The following is a 17,384-nucleotide window of genomic DNA, read 5'->3' as shown; positions in this document are numbered from 1 at the left end:
ATCAGTCACATAGGCAGTTCTAAGAGCCAAATGGTCTACAAGATATGTTTTAAAATCAGTAGTCCCTGCCATTCTCCACTCCCCAGAACCAATCACTTTCACCTCTTCTGATTATTCTGGCATTTACCTTAACAGCCCAAATAACCTGCCTCTAGACTTTAAAGATAACCTTCTATAATTTCTCAGTTTGCATAGTTTTCTGCACATGTCTTAGCAATTTAATCCCAACCTTTAAGATAAGTGTCCAACCCTGCTCTTGCCTGTCAGTTTTCACCTTTCTGCAGCAGAGCCCTATGATCTGTTCCAACCTGAACCAGCTGTCTTCCCCAGACCGTCCCTCTCCCGTGATGATCTCTCCTGCTCCCTAGAACCCAGGTCTTCCTCTTTCTTGGTGTTTACTCTTTGGCTATACTTGAGCACATTCTCCAATAGCTTCCCAGGAAGTGGTATAAAGAACTTTTTTTTTTTTTTTCAATTGTCTCTACTCTTGTACTTCATAATTTGACCATGTAGAATTCTAAACTGAAAACCATTTTGAAGGCATGGTGCTAGTCTTCTAGATTCTGGTGCTGCTTTTGAAAAGTCTTAAGCCATTCTGGTTTCTAATGCTTTGAATTAAAAATTCACCAGCTACACCTTGGTGTGCATCTATTTTCATTCATGTACTAGATAGGCCCTTTGACTCTGAAAACTCAGTCTTTTGGTTCAGGGAAATTTTCTTAAATAATTACATTAATAATTTCTTTGTTTTCATCTATTCTCTTTTCAGAACTCATTATTTGCACATTGAACCTTCTGAGCAAAATCTCCTTTCAACTTTACCATTTCCCCATCTTTATTTTTTATTCTATTTTCTGAGGGATTTCCTTAAATATTTATCTTCTAAACTTTTTTCTTCCCCTTTTACTATCACAGTTTTAATTTCCAAGAGCTCTTTTTTGTTCTCAGAATGTTTTCAAATAGTATCCTGTTCTTTCTTCAGTTGGCACTATATACTATCTCTGAAGAGCTTCATGAGGTTTCTTTCCCTTTTTGAAGTTTATTTCTCTGCTTGCCTAACACCTGTTTATCCAAGTTGCTTTGTTTGATTGTTCTAGAGTTTCCTCAGCTGTAAATCTGTGACTGTCAACTTTAAGAGTTAGAAATGGAAAAGCTGAATGGAAGTTCCGAGTATACTGGTGAAGTGTGTCAACTGTGAGCTTCACTGTAAGGTAATCTGGAAGTGCCACTGGGTTGTTCTTTTTGGGCCACTCATATTCTCCAGAGAAAACTCTCTCATTTTTGGCCTGAAGGAAGATCTGTCTGCCAGTGTTCTAAGAGCCAAGTGGAAGAAGACAGCTGGGAACCTTGGCATCCACTACATACACAATGATGAATCCTACTTTTGTCACTATTACCTCCACCCTCAACTGTACCTAGAAGACCTCAGTCCAGAGATCTTTTATTGTAATCTCTTCAAAAGTAAAGTCTTTTTCTTTAGTGTGGGATGGTCACACTTCCAGCTGCCCAGTGTGGAAGGGGACCTCATAGCTTCCTATATAGACATGAACCAATCCTTATTTTCATCTTTCTTTCTTCCCAGAATGCCTGGTGTCACTGACTACTGAATCTTTAGAGGATTTCTGAGGTATAAATCAGGTTGGTTGGTTCTCAGATGTCTCAATACTGGCCTAAGACTCAGTTACCTCATTTATTTTCTAGCTTCAAGAATTTTATCACTGTATCCTCTCGTTTTCTCCATTTTATTCATTTTTTAAACCTTAAAATAACAAACAAACGAACAAAAAACCCCCAAAAAACCTCGTGCCATTTGAGCAGAGTTTCAGAAAGGAATGGAAGCAGCCACATGCATGTTTAATTTGCAGTCTATAGGAGGAATCCCACAAAGGTTTTTAAGATGAACATTTGGTGCTGATGAATACACAGTGAAATAGGTATACTGCTGGTAATCGTACCAGTAACTTCTACTCTCTGGAAAACCAAATTGTTGATACAGATCAAGAACCTAAAATGTTTATACCCTTCAACCCAACAATTCCTCTGTGAGGATTCTAGATTACTATGGAGAGAATTAACATCCTCACAAGACTGAATCTGCCCATTCATGAATACATCTCCACATTTATTCAGGTCATACATCAGTTCCCACCTCCAATACATTTTCTTCTTTGCAAATCTATCCCTACTTAGGGGCAGGCAACACCAGCATTTCTGCTCGGATTATTAAACTGGTTCCCATTACTAAGCACTAGAATGATCTTCCAAAAAACGCAAATCTGACCGGCAAGCCCATGGCTGAGAACCCCTTACTTGAAACCCCATGTCCACATGATGTAGCCAAGGTTCCAAGGCTCCAACAGGCAAACTTTTATCTTCCCTCAAGGATCACCACTTCTACAGATGCTTTCCTGACCCCCTGGTTTCTAATGACCCAGTCTGTTGTCCTTTTGAAGCACCTCTAACATTTACTCACCTTTATTCTCCACTCAACTGCACATACCCAAAGGCAGAGACCAGTTTATTTGTCTTCAAGGTGTTGGCCAGAGGCTTTGTACACAGAGGGGGAGTTGTAGCAATACTTGCTGAACTATCTAGACCCAGTTAATTTTATAGATGCGAAAGCTGAGTCTCAGAGAAGCTTTAAGCAGCAGAGCCAGAAATAGAATTTAAGGCTCCTAACTCTTCCACCCTCACTTTGGCCATGTCCCTTTACTATTTCCTATGCAGTTATCTAAAAAGGCTCTCCTTACATTCTGCAGTCATTAAAAATGACCCAATGTCCATGGAGTGGTGAATGGATAAACAAAATGTGGTACTTCCATAAAATGTAGTATTCAATCATAAATTTAGGAACAAAGTTCTGACACATGCTACAACATGGATGAACCTCGAAAACATATGCGAACTGAAGTAAGTTTGATGCGAAAGACTACATATTATCCTGTGTATGTGAACTGTCTAGAAAAGGAAAATCTCTAGAGACAGAAGGCAGATGAGTGGTTGCCTGGGACTAGGGTTTGGAATGGAGACTGACTACAAAAGGGCACAAAGGATCTTTCTGGGGTGACAAATGTTCTAAAACTGGATTGTGGTGATGGTAGCACAACTCTATAAATTCAATGAACTATTTGCACTTAAAATGGGTGAATTTTATGGTATGTAAATTATATTGCAATAAAGTTGCAGTGTTGTTTCTTTTTTTAAAGACGGTTATAGAGTTCACAGTAAGGAAGCAAAAATCATTCTAGACCAGCATGATCCAATAGAAATATAAGGCCAGCCATATATATATTTTAAATACTCTAGTAGCCACATTAAAAAAGTAGAAACAGGTGAAACTAACTTCAATGTATTTTAATATATCTACAATATTACCATTTCAATGTGTAAATGGTATATAAAAGTACTAATAGATATTTTCATACTAAGCCTTGACATCCAACATGTGTTTTATACTTTCAGCACACTTCAGACGAGATTAGCCATGTTTCAAGTGCTCAGCAGCCACATGTGGCTAGTGGCTACCAAATTGGACAGTGCTGTTCTAGATCATTTAGACTTAAAAAGAAATGACAATATCCATACACTGATTATTGTTATGTCAAAATTCATGTAGAAAAATAACAGAAACATAATGAAGTATGGAGGAAATAGGGATGACCACTCTAAATTTCCATTTTCTGGAAAGGGAACAGATTTCTTTTATAATGAAAATAATACTTACTCTATATAGCTATAAAAAGAAATGGCTGCCTTCCACCCTAGGGGAAGGGGGGAGGGAGTGGACTAAAGATAGCTCCTTGGGGAGCTTCAGCTGGCCCAACTACAGCCTGCCAGCATGAGAATATGAAAATCAAATGCCTTGGATTGAAGGGATACTGCCAAGTCCAGAGAGCCTGGAGCTGGTGGGAACCACCTACAGGAGGGGCAAGGCCGGGGGTGGGGGTGGGGGGTGAAGCAGCAGCTGGCCAGAAAAGCTGGTGAGCCATGAGCAGGACAAATGCTGTGGAGGTGGAAGCAAAGAGCACATGTTTAAAAAATCTGTATTAAAGTTTTCTTAAAAAGAGGAAGAATTAAACAGCTATATATCTTAGCTGCCTAAATCCTTAAGGATCCTCTTCCACTCTTGTAATTTTTCTTGACACTGTAGGCAAGGACTAAGGCTGTGCTGTGGGTCAGGAAGAAAGGAATGTGAAGAAAACTCAGACCCAACACCTACTTATGAAGAGCATAAGTGGAAGGGCCCTTGATCACCTCTACGTCTCGAGTCCAGTCGTTCTTAAACGGAGTGAGGCAGTGAGGGAAAAGGATACCCTAGCCCCCACTGCCTCCAGTAGAGGAAGGCTGCCTGAACTGCTGTGGGATAACCTTCCTCTAATTCCCTAGATCCCTCAATGATGGGTTAAGTATCACTAAAGTATATAATAAAAAATACTGTAGGGTATGTAGTATATCAAAACAAGTTGAAGACAAGAAGAAGTGTGGTTGAGAACTACTGACCTAGTCCAAAGCTCTACTGTACAGATGACTGGGGATCTCAAGGAGATATTAATTCAGTATGTAGTGACTGCCTGCCATATTGTGTCCATTAGACTAAATGACAGGGCAGCCAAGGTGGTAGCGGCGGGGGGACACGTGGGGAGGGGAGTTGAAGGAAGTGGGGAGGAGGAGCAGCACACAATAAGACTCAAAACACAGGTGGAGGATGTACTAACTACTGTTCCTAAAGAACTGATCAGGCTGTCTTAAGATCCACACCAGAAAACTGGCTGATCAGCTAATGCCAGAAATTCCCTTATAGGCAAGCCAGACTGTATAGCAACGAAACATTTTATGGAGTGGGAGAGGAGTCCACAGAGGAGGAGAATAGGTTCAGTCTAGGACTCTGGGTTCAACTTTATTTATTTTTTTTTATTTAAAGATTTTATTTATTTGACAGAGGGAGACACAGTGAGAGAGGGAATACAAGCATGGGGAGAGGGAGAAGCAGGCTTCCTGCTGAGCTAGGAACCTGATGTGGGGCTTGATCCCAGGGTCCTGGGATTATGACCTGAGCCAAAGGCAGATGCTTAACGACTGCACCACCCAGGCACCCCTCAACTTTTAAAATTTTAAATGTTGATGAATATTAGCACTTTTTAAAAAGAGATTATGTACCTCCTCCAACTTGAAATATGACATACAACTATGTAAGTGTATAACATGTTGACTTGATACACTTAGATTTTGCAGAAGAATTACTACCATAGAACTTACCATCTGTTACATAAGTAAAAAACCTACCCATCGCTCCCAGAAGGGCTACTATATAGAACAAGTCAGACTGGGCTAATTACCCATTATTCCTTCTCACCCTCTTTCACAACAGTATGAATTTGTAACTGGTACATTACCATCCAGGGTAAGAATCACATTTTCCAGTCTTCTCTGCAGCTGGATGTGGCCTTGTGACTAACAGGAGATGAATGGAAACGATGTAGGTCTTTAAAAATAAGGAGACTTGTCTTGCCCTGTCCTTCTCCCATTTCCCTCTTCCACTGGGTAGAATACAGACATGAAAAGAAGCCATCCTGAGGTGTCACCCTCAAATGCATGGCCTAGTGGGCTCACGATCACATTGCATATCTAACCACTATTAGAGTCTCTATTACAGTTGTCAAAATAAAATGGAACAGGAATGAGAAAGAGGCAGGAGTAGATTCCACATGATGACCACCATGACAATGACCATGACCACCACAACCACTGGCACAAAGGACATGCTACATCATTCCTACCCTTTGTCCCTATTTCCTGAGCACTCACCGGCACACCATGGGACATGAGGGTGTTGGGATTCATAAGGGTGACAAGTTGGTGCAGGAGGTCAGGCTGGCTATCAAAGAGCTCAGGTGTCAACTTCTTCATCACCTCTTCCAAATGTTCTGCCGCAAGGGAGGGTACCCCATACCAGGTCTTCGGCTCACCCCTGGCCACGTGGAAAGGGGACATACAGAGTGGTCACACATGTGGTCCTGAGGGAGCCTACCCTGCCTCCCTGGCTTCCCAGGGCCCCGCTCACCAATGGAGGTAGTTAATGGAGTAACTCCAGTGATCCTCAATATGCCAGCAAAAGGCTGAGAACACCATGCCCACATACAGCCAGGGCACCTTCATGCCAGAAATATCCGCATTGATATGGCACAGTACAGACTGCTCCAACACTGGCATCACATTCAGGTTCCAACCACTGGTGGCATACTCCTGTCAGGTTGGGTATTTGTGGAAAGGGGATGAAGGTTATGTTAAGAAGCTGAGATCTTTAGCCCAGGGAATCTTAATTTTGAGGTCCCAGACCTTTCACACATCTGAGAAATATTACAGATGTTCTCCACCTCCTACCCACCCCCACCCACCAAATGCATACACACAAAATTCCAATTCCCTTCAATTTTAGGGAGTTTTACAGATATACTCAACTCACCAAAATACCTGCAAGCTATAAGCCCTGCTCTGGACCAAAATGCCCCCTTCTCTGGAGGTCGGCCTGGACCCTCATTTTTTCCTGCACATACAATACTAGTCTACTTCTTATGAATAAACCAGGCTCCCTGGCAAGTATGTCATACACCTACTCATTTAACGCTTAACAACAAATTTGTAAGGTAGATACTAACCCCACCCTACAAAGAAATAGCCAATCTCGTGGCTAGAGATGCCATGCCAGATACCAGACCGTGTTTTTTTACATATACCATCTTATCTAAATCTCAGAGCAGCTGTGGGAAGAGGGCATAATTACCCCAACCCAATAGAGACACTAAATGACCTGCCAAAGTGCACACAGCTGACATATAGCCACGAATCATCCACTCACCTCCTCCTCGGGGGTTAGGTGCCGCTTACTGTCACTGACAGGGAAACCACTGCCAAATTCTTTAGAATGGATGTCAGCCCCATATTCAACAGTCACATCTTCCTCAATGCTGTTCACCAGCCGCCAGAACTCCTTCTCCACGAGTTCTGTAGGCACCATCTGAGGAACAGGGGTAGCAGATGACCGTGGCCCATCACATCCTGGCTCCAGTGACCCAGAAGAGCTAAGCCCATCAGGCACCAACACCTACGACCCTAGCCCTGATGCTACCCCAGCCCTCCATCACCTACGTGCACGGGCATGTTGAAGTAATCAGCTTTAAAGGAGTCAGCCATCTCGCCAAAGCTCTGCAGAGTGTATTCCCGGGTAGCCTGCTCAAAGCCAAAGGCTTCAGGGGGCCGCTTACACTCCTGAAACCCAAAGGAGAACACATCACCAAGACAGAGGGCACAGAGGTGGAGAATCCTTAAAAACAAAGCTGGAATATGGGGAAGCGGGGAAGAATGGCCCAAGGTCTGCACTCAAGGCCCTGGAAGCAGGCCTCACTATAGCTCCACCTTTTTCTCCCAGCGCTTCAGCTTAATTAGTCTTTTCATTCCCCACATGCACTGCTGCCATTCTTTTGCTCTTCTCTTCCTTTAGGACTTTACTATCAAAACCGTGACCTCTGACTTAAATATGCTATGCTATGCTCTTCTGCCACTGTTGTTTCCTCTTGAGCTAAAACAGGGAGTTTAAACTGCCTACGGAATGTTTTCTTATGCCCCAAAAAGTTTAAAATGCCTAAGGAAGTTTTCTTATGCCCAGACTGCAACTACAAGCCTGGGGAAATGGCACTGAATATTCTAATAGCTCAGAGAATGGTAGTCAAAGGCATCAGCTTCTACACTGTTAAATCCTACACTATTCCTGTTCTTTAGATGGTCTCGGAAGGCAGAATGTGAGACTACACTGAGGTTCATGGTTTTAGAGGAGAGCTTTATGTATCCCAGAATAAAATCTGGATAAAATCAGATTTTGGGTCTCATGTCTGAATAAAATCAATGTCGATCTGGTTCACTGGCCCTCAACCACTTACAGAGAGCCAAGTACAGCTGACAGCCTTCACTGTCTATCATACTGTTAGTGTCCACACTCCTCCCTGAAGGGATTTCCACCACTTCCAAGGCCATTATGCACCACCCTGATCTCTTTCCTCAGCCGTGTGTGTGTGTGTGTGTGTGTGTGTGTGTCTGTGTGTGCATTCATGTGCACGCAGCTGGTCTCTAGGACCACAGATGAGTCCCTAACATAAGACAAGAGACCATCAACATCTGTTCTCCAGAGAAATGCAAATGAGCACCAGAATTTGGATGAAGGAGGGAAGGAAGCTCATGAATCGGACCTGGCAGACTTACGGAGCCTCTTATCCCTCGCTGTTGTTGCAACTTCAGATGCTCTCCCGACTGCCCCTCTTGCCCTAAGTATGTCCTCCCAAAATACCCCTGCTCTAGCATGCCCCATCCCCAAGGTTACAAGGTCTGCCCACTCTTCTAGTTAAAGCCTGCACCACTGCAAACTTAATCAAATAATCAAAACAAAAGGAAAACAAAGTATTATACTCGTATGATAGTCCCCCCAAGAAAAACGAATCACTACCCATGAATAAATGCAATGATAGACAAAAATAATTATAAAATAGCAAATGAAAATACACAGTAAAAGCCTAAACTGGTTAAAGATTGTTATATATATGCAACAACAAAAAGATGAGAGGAAAATACACCAGACTATTAACAACAGTTGTCTCTAGGTGATGAAATGATAGGTGATTTGTCTCTTTTCCAAGCTTTCTAAATAAAACAAAGAATAAAAAACTTGGAAATCAAAAGAACGATTTTTCTCCCTATTCCAATCCTCCAAATCTCATTCCTGACACCTTCCCTGATTACTACCCTTAATCATTTTCCTCTCCTCTGAACTTCTATGCCTCAGAATTTCTAACACATAATTTAGCATCTGACTACACGTCGGCATACAATCTGTTCAATAATGACTCTCACCTCCCCAGGTAATCTGGGGTCTCCCAGGGGACATAAATAAAGGCTATGTCTCCTATTCTTTCTCCCTAAACTCTGCCTAGCCTAGCCCCACTCCAGGGACCCAAAACATAAACCAGGGCTGAGCTGGGAAGTTGCTGTCAGTAAGGCCTCATGGAGGCAGGCAAGAATATCCTCTGAGGTAGCTATGAACTAGGGCTGGGAAGGGCTTACCGCCATGACACACTTCGGGCACCGCCAGACACCCTTGGGAATCTCAGGCAAAGGAGGCAGCAGGCAGAAGATGTGGTAGTTATCATCACAGCCATCACACAGCAGAAGCTTGTCATCTTCATCCCCTCGAGAACACATCCGGCACACATATGACTCGATCTGCCAGGAAAAGGAGGCAACAGTTCATCAACTGAAGCTCTGTCCAGCCTTCAAACTGTCCTCCAAGCAGTACCCTAGTCCACAGAGCTTTCTGACAGAAACCCATCAAGCTTGCTGGCTAGATCATTCACAGCCCCATTATGGGTGAGTCGTGCTTGTTCGGGAGCTTAACTGTATGCATGTACCATCTCTCCAAATAAACTGGTAGAGCTGTGAGAGCAGTCTTTATCATGCAGTCATGAAATCTCCCATTTTTATTCATTCAATAAACACTGAGCACTTATGTGTTCAACGCTATGCTAGACTCTGAAGTACAGCAATGAATAAGACGCATCTGCCTTCAAAAAGCACAAAGTACTCCAGAGATACATATTCATAAAAATTAAAAGGTAACATGGAAACTGCCAATACCAGCTCGCAGAGGGTACTAGGGGAGCCTAGAGAAGAGAGCACTCAAATCAGCTGGAGATAAGGAGGGACAGCCTTGAGGAAGAACTTCACTGAAAATTTGACACTTGACAATGACATCTGAAACTGACTGGAATCTGAAGGCCAACTGAGTTTGGCAATGCGGCAGAGCACTGGGAAAAGTCTTCCAGGTGGAAGAAACAGCAGGTGCAAAGGGACTGGGGAAAGAAAGAGCATGGCGCATCTCAGGGGAAAAAATGAACATACCTACAAGTAGTTCAGTGTGGCTATAGCAGAGGAGTGAGGTGGGCAGTGCTGGGGAATGAGGCTAGAGGTCAGCAGGGACTGGATCATGCATGGTAATGAGGAGCTTAGCCTTTATCCTGAAGCAATGGAGGGAGCCTCCTTCTCTGGACCCTTCCAGCACTTCCTGTTGACAGCACTTGATCACCCTTTCTTGTCCTTTGTTCCATTTTCCTTGTGAGTTGGCCTTGTTTCCCCAATTAAGTGAGCTACCTGAGGGCAGGGCCCAGCAGGCCCACTTTTCTGCTTAATGCAACCTGGTCCAGAGCCATGCTGGGGAAATGCTCGCTGAAGGGATGAGAAGCAGAGCATTAAGAAGTCAGGGCTGGGTCCTTACAAACTGGGCATTGCTGTGGTTCCTCCGCAGTCTCATGGTCATCTTGGTGCAGGGCTCTGGGCTGTGACTCAGCTCCTCCTTGCTCTCCAGGAAGGTCTTAGGTGAGGTTGACTCCACCTTCACATCCCCGCCTGACTCCTCCTTCACCACTACGGTGGGGGGACACTCAGGCCCTTCCTTATCTGGGAGAGGGAAGAGGGGCTCTAAAGCACAGGTCTAGAACAGTCAGGGCCCCGCCTCCTCTCCCCAGGTGAGGCCATCCTTCACACTGCCCCAGCCTGTCAGGCCTTACCTTTCTTCCGCAGGGTCTTATCCTTGGCCATGAGGCCCAGGCCCATCATCTTGGGGCCTGCCCCATAGATCTGCAGCTTCTTCAGCTCTGGATTCTTTTCAATGTCTTCCTCTGTGGGTTCCGGCTGGGAGGGAAAAAGGAAATGAATCAAATCTGCTATCTGATGCAAACTGCCCCATCTTAAAAGAACAATAGCTTGGACTATATACCACTTGGGCTCATGCCAGGAGGCAGAGGCAGGCCTGGGCAAGAATTCAGAGCTCCTTTTGGAGATTAGGGTTAAGTGAGCTCCCCCATTAGCCCTCTTGGAAAGAAATTAAGGTGGAATTTCAGTTTTCCCAACTGTAACATAAGAATATTAACTCCTACCTTACAAAGTTTACAGAGCATTTTGGGAATAACATATAGAAAGAAATCTAATAGTGTGTGGCACTACCAATAAATGGCAGTGACTAATACGATCTACTAAATGAGATGCTTTGGTGAGCCCAGGGACAATGTCTATCTTGTTCTCTGTTGCATCCCCAGTGCCTAGAACAATGCCTCGCACATAAGCTTCTACCTGAAGTTAGGATATAGGTATAGAGAGAAAGAGGTCTACCCCAGAAGCAGAGTGAGTCCAAAAAGAAGAAGAAAGGCAAAAAAGGGCAGACACACAAAAGATACTGTATGAGCAGATCAAGATCCAACTCAGAAACTCAGCTGAGGGTAAAGGAAAGAGCAAGAGTGAAGCAAGAGGGGGCACACTACTGCTCAGAACTCAGAGAACAGAAGGGAGAGTGAAACAGGGAAAAGAACTTTGGTCAGACCTTCGTGGACTCCCACCCTCAAAGCTCTGAGTTAGAAGTACTCACATCAGGCTGCAGCCTCTTTGCCCGCCGGCCATAGCTATTGAACTTGGAAGGCTGCACGGACTGTCGAAGGGGGATACTGTGGGGTTTGTATTCCTTGTCCTTTTCCTCATTATCAAATGGACGCGTGTTGCACTGCTGGAGACAAGTGAGGAGTAAGGCTCAGGATATGGGGCCACAGCCCCCAACGATGCCATCCCTCTATCCCTAACCAATGGCAAAAAAAGCTGTGGCTGCACTCACCTGACCCACAACAAGAGGCCCTGTTCCACTGGTCATTACCAGGGATACCAGCACACACTTTGAGAATTCTTCTTGCCTTTGCTTATGTCATTCCACCTTCAAACCACCTCCTCCCAAGCATCTTCATAACTAAATCAGACGCCATCTCTTTCCAGACCTCTCTAGCCCAGAATGTCTTTCCCTCCTTGGAATTCCTTTATCAGTTATGACCTTGTCACATACTAGATAGTAGGCTGGCCCTGCAGGTAACTCTAGGACCTCTGACCCTGGGCAGCATGGAAAGAGAATAAGCACTACTAGAAAAGGATAGAGTCTAGCTCCCAGGTCTCCAGCCCACTGAACCAGTTCCATTAAGAGCAAGTATGAGAAATCTGCATCTGGTCTGGGGGAAAGCCTTCTTCCACCCCAGCCTGGCATCCTTACCACCAGGTTGGCTCCAGACTGGTACATCTCATAGGGGTAAACGATGCGTTCATAGTGGGAGCGTAGTAGGGAGCCAATGTTTTTGCCTGGTGGGTAGTTGAGGCGCTGGGCTACCCGGGCCCACCGACGGTCTTTGCAGATGGCTTCATAGCCACCTTCCTCCACCACAATCTGCAGGGACAAGGAGGAAGGGATGTGGATGTGCTGTGTGTATGTACATAAGGGTGAAGGCCCGAGGAAAGGGTGATGAGGACAATTCCAGCCCCTCACCTCACTGGAAGCTATCCCCTCCTCCTACCACCACCACTGCAGTAAGAGATGCCAAGAAGTTCCGATGACATCTCATGTGTTATGAGGCTGTGTGTGCCCCTTCCACTGCAGTGTAGAGCTCTAATATCCAAACCAAGGGAGCCCCCAGAGTACAAAACACATTAAGGGGTGGGGAGGGGCTTGAGAAAAGCCTTTTCTTACTTTGCTGAGGCTGTAGAGATCTAAGATCCGTCGTTCTACATTGGGAATCTTTAAGGAGGAGCCCTGGATTTCCCAAAATTTGGCAATCTGGTCCAAGTAGTTCAGCTTCACTCTTGTCTGGGCCTGGAAAAGAAATGGCTCAAAGATGCTGGCCTCCCCCTCCACGTAACCCTTGTCTTCTGGCCTATTCTTAGGAGAGAAGAAAGGATACAGAGCAGCCCACCATCCAGGGCCTCTCCCAGTGAAACAGGTCCCAAACTCTAGACAGTGCTTAGCCTGCCTACCTCTCATCTCTGCCACCTTCTAGTCAACTGTATAAGCCCAAGGTCCCAACACAGAGAATGTTGGGACCTTACATGCACACCCTCTCAAACTCTCTGACAGGGCTGTATGAGTATCATCATCTCTTTTACAGAGAGCCTCTGCTTTCTTAAGTCACAGAGCAGATACCAAGAGATCTGAATGTCAAATAACTTAAGTTTTGGCTATTTCCTACTACTGATTTGCTGTACAGCCTCTGGACCTCCATCTTCTGATTATAAAAGGGAAATGAAATAACTGCTTACTCCAGAAGGGTGAACTTACAAGAGAGACAGTGAAGGTCCTCTGGAACCTCCAAAACTGCATCTAAGCTCTAGGCATGTTTCAGAGATTGAAGGTCCAAAAAAGCACATTTACCTCTTCTTACGCACCACGAAACTTGTCCCATGGTAGCTGAAGGCTGAGTACCTACTAAAGAACTAAGAGATAAGTGTACCAGAGCAGCACTAGCACCTGGCCAACCCAGGATCCAATGTGGGCCGAGGATCCTGGGAACAAGGCATGTATCATGCTTCCCTGAAACTTCACTGACCCAAGAAAGGCTCCCCAAGGTCCCAAGTCTAGAACCACCTTGCACGGGTCAGAGGGCCTGATTCTAGGAGAACGAGAGGAAGTCATTACCGTTCACTACCTTGCTCAGATCCTATGAGAGGAACAGAAACAATTTTAGATCATAGATTGGGAAAACTAAGGTCTGTATGTAGGAAAAACAACCTATGGCTATTTAGCTGTCAGAACCTGGAAGAGGCCAAGAACTCTACTCCCTCTACTTTAACCCGTTAGCTTTCCAATCTCGGCCTCATCCCTGCTCTTCCCCATCATTAGCCAGCACAGTATCTCTAGAAAACCTGTTCTTGTCCCATGCTAGGTGACATCTTGCACTGGCTGTAACCCCACAGATCTGGTCAGATCCATTTCTTCAAGAAACTTATACCCTCTTCATAAGAAGATTTTTGCTCTGACCAGGGCAGCACATAGACTGACTCTAAAACAGTGGTTCTCAATGAGGGGAACAATTGTGTCCACCCCACCCCACCCCCACGGGGGCATTTAGCAATGCCTGGAGACATTTTTGGTTGCCATTACTGGGAAAAGGTATTACGGGCATCAAATAGGTGGAAGGAAGCCAGGGATACTGATACACATCCTAAAATGCACAGGACAGCCCCTCCATGACAAAGAATTATCTGGGCCAAAATGTCAATAGTATCAAGGCTGAGGAACAGTGGTCTAGAAACAAGTAAGCCTCTAGGTCATGGGTTTCCAGTTTGGCTTAATATGCCCCCTCCCCAGGACATCTGGTAGGGTTCATGGATATGTAACAATAAGGCAGAAAGGTGGAAGCAAACTTCTAAACTACATCTTCTGTAGGAAACTCCAGGATCTTCCCTGGAATTGGCTTCAAAAGACCCACTCTTATGACCCTAGGGCATTCTCAGGCCTTTAGTGGAGAACCTCATTTATCCATGCGAAGGGCCAGGACTTCCTGTACAGAACAAAAGGGAGAGGGAAAAGCCTACCTGCCTGACCCCGGTTCAAATTTATAACCATTTTAGCCTCCATACAGACCAGTTCTTGTGCTGTTCCTGCCCATCCACCTCACATCCCACCTTATCAAGCCACATAGAAGGAAGGTAGGAAGCACAGGGCTGTGGATGAAATGGATCATGAGGCCACATTCAGCTGGCCAAGAAAGGCCTAGCCAACCTGTTTCCCTTTGTTGACTCAGGTACAGTAGGTTACCTGGCAGGAGAGCTTCAGAAGTAACAAACCTTTAGGGAAACGGACATGCCCAGTCTTTGAGCTATCAAACTGGAGATGCTAAATGCTCCTGCTCTTGGGTTATATTCAGAGCTCTAAAGCTTCCTCTATGACCTCCATGCAACTTCACAGAAGAGAGAATAAAGGTCGGTTGGGTAAAGTACCTTAGCCGGAGAAGGAATGGGGAAGTGGGATCAGAGCTCAGGTATCCATTCACCCAACCCCGCCACCAGCTGCTAGTCTTCTCACCTCTAGTTCATTCAGCCTCTGGATTCGGGGAGTAAACCTGAAGTTGTCCACTTCTACAGCAAATGGTGGCTGCCAGTCCTGGGAGGTTACAGAGGGGAGAGGGAGTTGGGTTATTCCAGCACAGTGTAAGACCCAAGGGCACCACAAGCAGCTCAGCATCCCATCAGACCATGAGACCTCTGGTCACCTCAGACCCTTTAACCTGGCAAACACCCAACGCACTACCCACTCCCCAGAACTCACAACAGGGCACTACCCGCCCCTCAAGTCCACACTCAATGCCACAAGCACGTGTCCTGGGAAATTTCTCCCAAGTCCCTCCCAACAGTACAGTGCCAGGATTTCAAGAAAAAGAGGTATGGAGCCCAAAACAGTTGGCTCCAAACTCTCCCTACATCCACATTAATTCCTTGTCCCCCAGGCATGTGCTATAGGACACAGGCTGGAGGTACTGTTAAGCACAAAGGATCTGGAGTCAGAAGACTTTGGTTTGGGGCGGCTGGGTGGTTCAGTGGGTTAAAGCCTCCGCCTTCGGCTCGGGTCATGATCTCAGGGTCCTGGGATCGAGCCCCGCATCGGGCTCTCTGCTCAGCAGGGAGCCTGCCTCCCCCCCGTCTCTCTGCCTACTTGTGATTTGTCTGTCAAATAAATAAATAAAACCTTTAAAAAAAAAAAAAAAAAAGAAGACTTTGGTTCATGTTCCAGCTCTGCTACTTATGAGCTATGGGATTTTTACCCTTCTAAGCTTGTTCTCTCATCTGTAAGGTGGGAATATGAACACCTGTTGTAGCTTCCTCATAAGACTGAGATGAAAAATTAAACTCATTTTCAAATGGAAATGCTATCCAAAGGAGTTGTCCTTAAGACTTGGTATCTTAAGCTGACCCCGCACACACTGGGTGGCTCTGATTTCAGCAAGATTTAAAGGCTTGAGCCTTTAATGTCTGTTCTCTCAGTTTAAAGGGCCTGAGATAAACACTGCAGGGAAAAGCAAGAATCTGCATCACTCACCCAGTCTGGAAGGCTTCCTATGGTTCCTCTCTCAAATACCTGCCCAGTACAGGAAGAGGTGGGGGTGGGTGGGGGTAGGGTTAGTGATGGAACAGCCAACTGTAGTGGCAAAGAATGGGAGAATGTGGGGAGGAGGAAGGAAGTCAGGGAAAAATAATGGAAGTGGGGGGGGTGACTCTGCTCTGCCAGGTTGGCGCTTGTTGTGTCCTACCCAAAGGGTGGCTGTGGGGAGCCCCTCACTGATGCCCTTTCCCCCAGAACCTCCTATGCAGTCCCCTCCTCTTCAGAGCCCCAGCTCCTGCTGGAGTGGTAAAAAGAACCTAGAGTAACCCAGACCAATGCCCTCATTTTACGAATGGGGAAAGTGAGGCCCAAAGAAATGTGATTTCTCTAAAATCACATGCTGATTTAGTGGCACAGCCAAGAACCCATGTCTTCTGACCTCCAGTCCAAAGCTCTTTGCACAACACATACACACACACATGCATACATATGGAAGCAGGCAGTAATAAAAGAAAAGAAAAAGCTGTTGGCCTCTTCTGCACACACACTTTTAGAAAAGGGCCAGAGGATTCATACTTGCATGCACACATACTCCCCGCTAACCCCCAGCTGAAGCAGGTTTGCAACAAACACCTGAGGCTCAGTGGAGCACGGGTAAATTAAAAAAAGGAGAGAGAGAGAGAGAGAGAGAGAGAAAAGACTAAAATGGTATGGCTCAAGCTCAGACAAGCTCCCTGTGCCCTCTTGCCACCCAGGAGTAGCGCACACCCCTTAGTGCAGGTGGAAAGGTACTCAAACCCAAAATTCCAGGCACCCTTCTTTCCTGCTGAATCAAATTCTAGATAAGTATATCATCAAGCAATGTGACAAGAAACAATAAAACCTAGAGCAGGAGCTGTGGGTGCAACAGATAGCTGGGGAAGGTCCAGCACACCTCCCCAGGACCTGCGAGCTCTCTCATCCTGCCTTCGGTCTCATACACCTGTGTGCCAAATACACCAGTATTATCAGGATGGTGATTTTAAAAAGTTGGCTACCTGATGCCTGAAGCAAGGCCCTTCCAAGATCCCCTGGGTCTCCTCCAGGGTACCAACACTCTCCTCCCACCCATTTTCTCCAAGACTAAGCAGTAAACCGTCTAACAACTCAAAACCCAAATCGACCTTCCTCAGGCAAACCTCCAATTTCCAAGCACCCACCCATACACACACTTTCCCATTCTGGGCCCAAGGATCATTTGGGCAAGTGCTTCAAATTCCAGCTAGAAGGCCTGGCTGCCTAAAGGTGGCGTAGGAGCAGCCCTACAGGAGGAAAAAAAACAACAAAACCAGAGGAGGGAAGCACACTATTGAGGTAGAGACAAGAAGCACAACAAAAGATGGCCCCCTGCAGGTCTCTCTCTCTCTCTAACACTAACACACACACACACACTCATGTGCTTGGG

General features: G+C 45.5%; 1 protein-coding gene across 8 annotated transcripts in view; it reads right to left on the bottom strand.

Annotated features, from left to right (window-relative positions):
- KDM5C (lysine demethylase 5C) overlaps positions 1–17,384 on the bottom strand; it is a 32,492-nt gene that overhangs the window by 12,697 nt on the left and 2,411 nt on the right. For 4 of the 8 annotated variants that reach the window (XM_082716756.1, XM_082716758.1, XM_082716760.1 and 1 more), the window contains exons 2-12: positions 14,927–15,004; positions 12,596–12,718; positions 12,125–12,295; positions 11,462–11,596; positions 10,608–10,731; positions 10,316–10,497; positions 9,109–9,267; positions 7,147–7,266; positions 6,857–7,015; positions 6,062–6,243; positions 5,806–5,968 (exon numbers count right to left, since the gene is read on the bottom strand). In XM_082716756.1, the coding sequence (XP_082572882.1) occupies positions 5,806–5,968; positions 6,062–6,243; positions 6,857–7,015; positions 7,147–7,266; positions 9,109–9,267; positions 10,316–10,497; positions 10,608–10,731; positions 11,462–11,596; positions 12,125–12,295; positions 12,596–12,718; positions 14,927–15,004 (1,596 nt within the window). The remainder of the gene's footprint in view (positions 1–5,805; positions 5,969–6,061; positions 6,244–6,856; positions 7,016–7,146; positions 7,267–9,108; positions 9,268–10,315; positions 10,498–10,607; positions 10,732–11,461; positions 11,597–12,124; positions 12,296–12,595; positions 12,719–14,926; positions 15,005–17,384) is intronic. The other 4 variants (XM_082716759.1, XM_082716761.1, XM_082716763.1 and 1 more) reach the window with 1 other exon arrangement.

This window comes from Mustela nivalis (genome assembly GCF_964662115.1).
Source record: "Mustela nivalis genome assembly, chromosome: X".
Classification (NCBI taxonomy): domain Eukaryota; kingdom Metazoa; phylum Chordata; class Mammalia; order Carnivora; family Mustelidae; genus Mustela; species Mustela nivalis.
The sequence above is the reverse complement of the archived record's forward strand: the minus strand, read 5'-3'. Positions and strand labels throughout refer to the sequence as shown.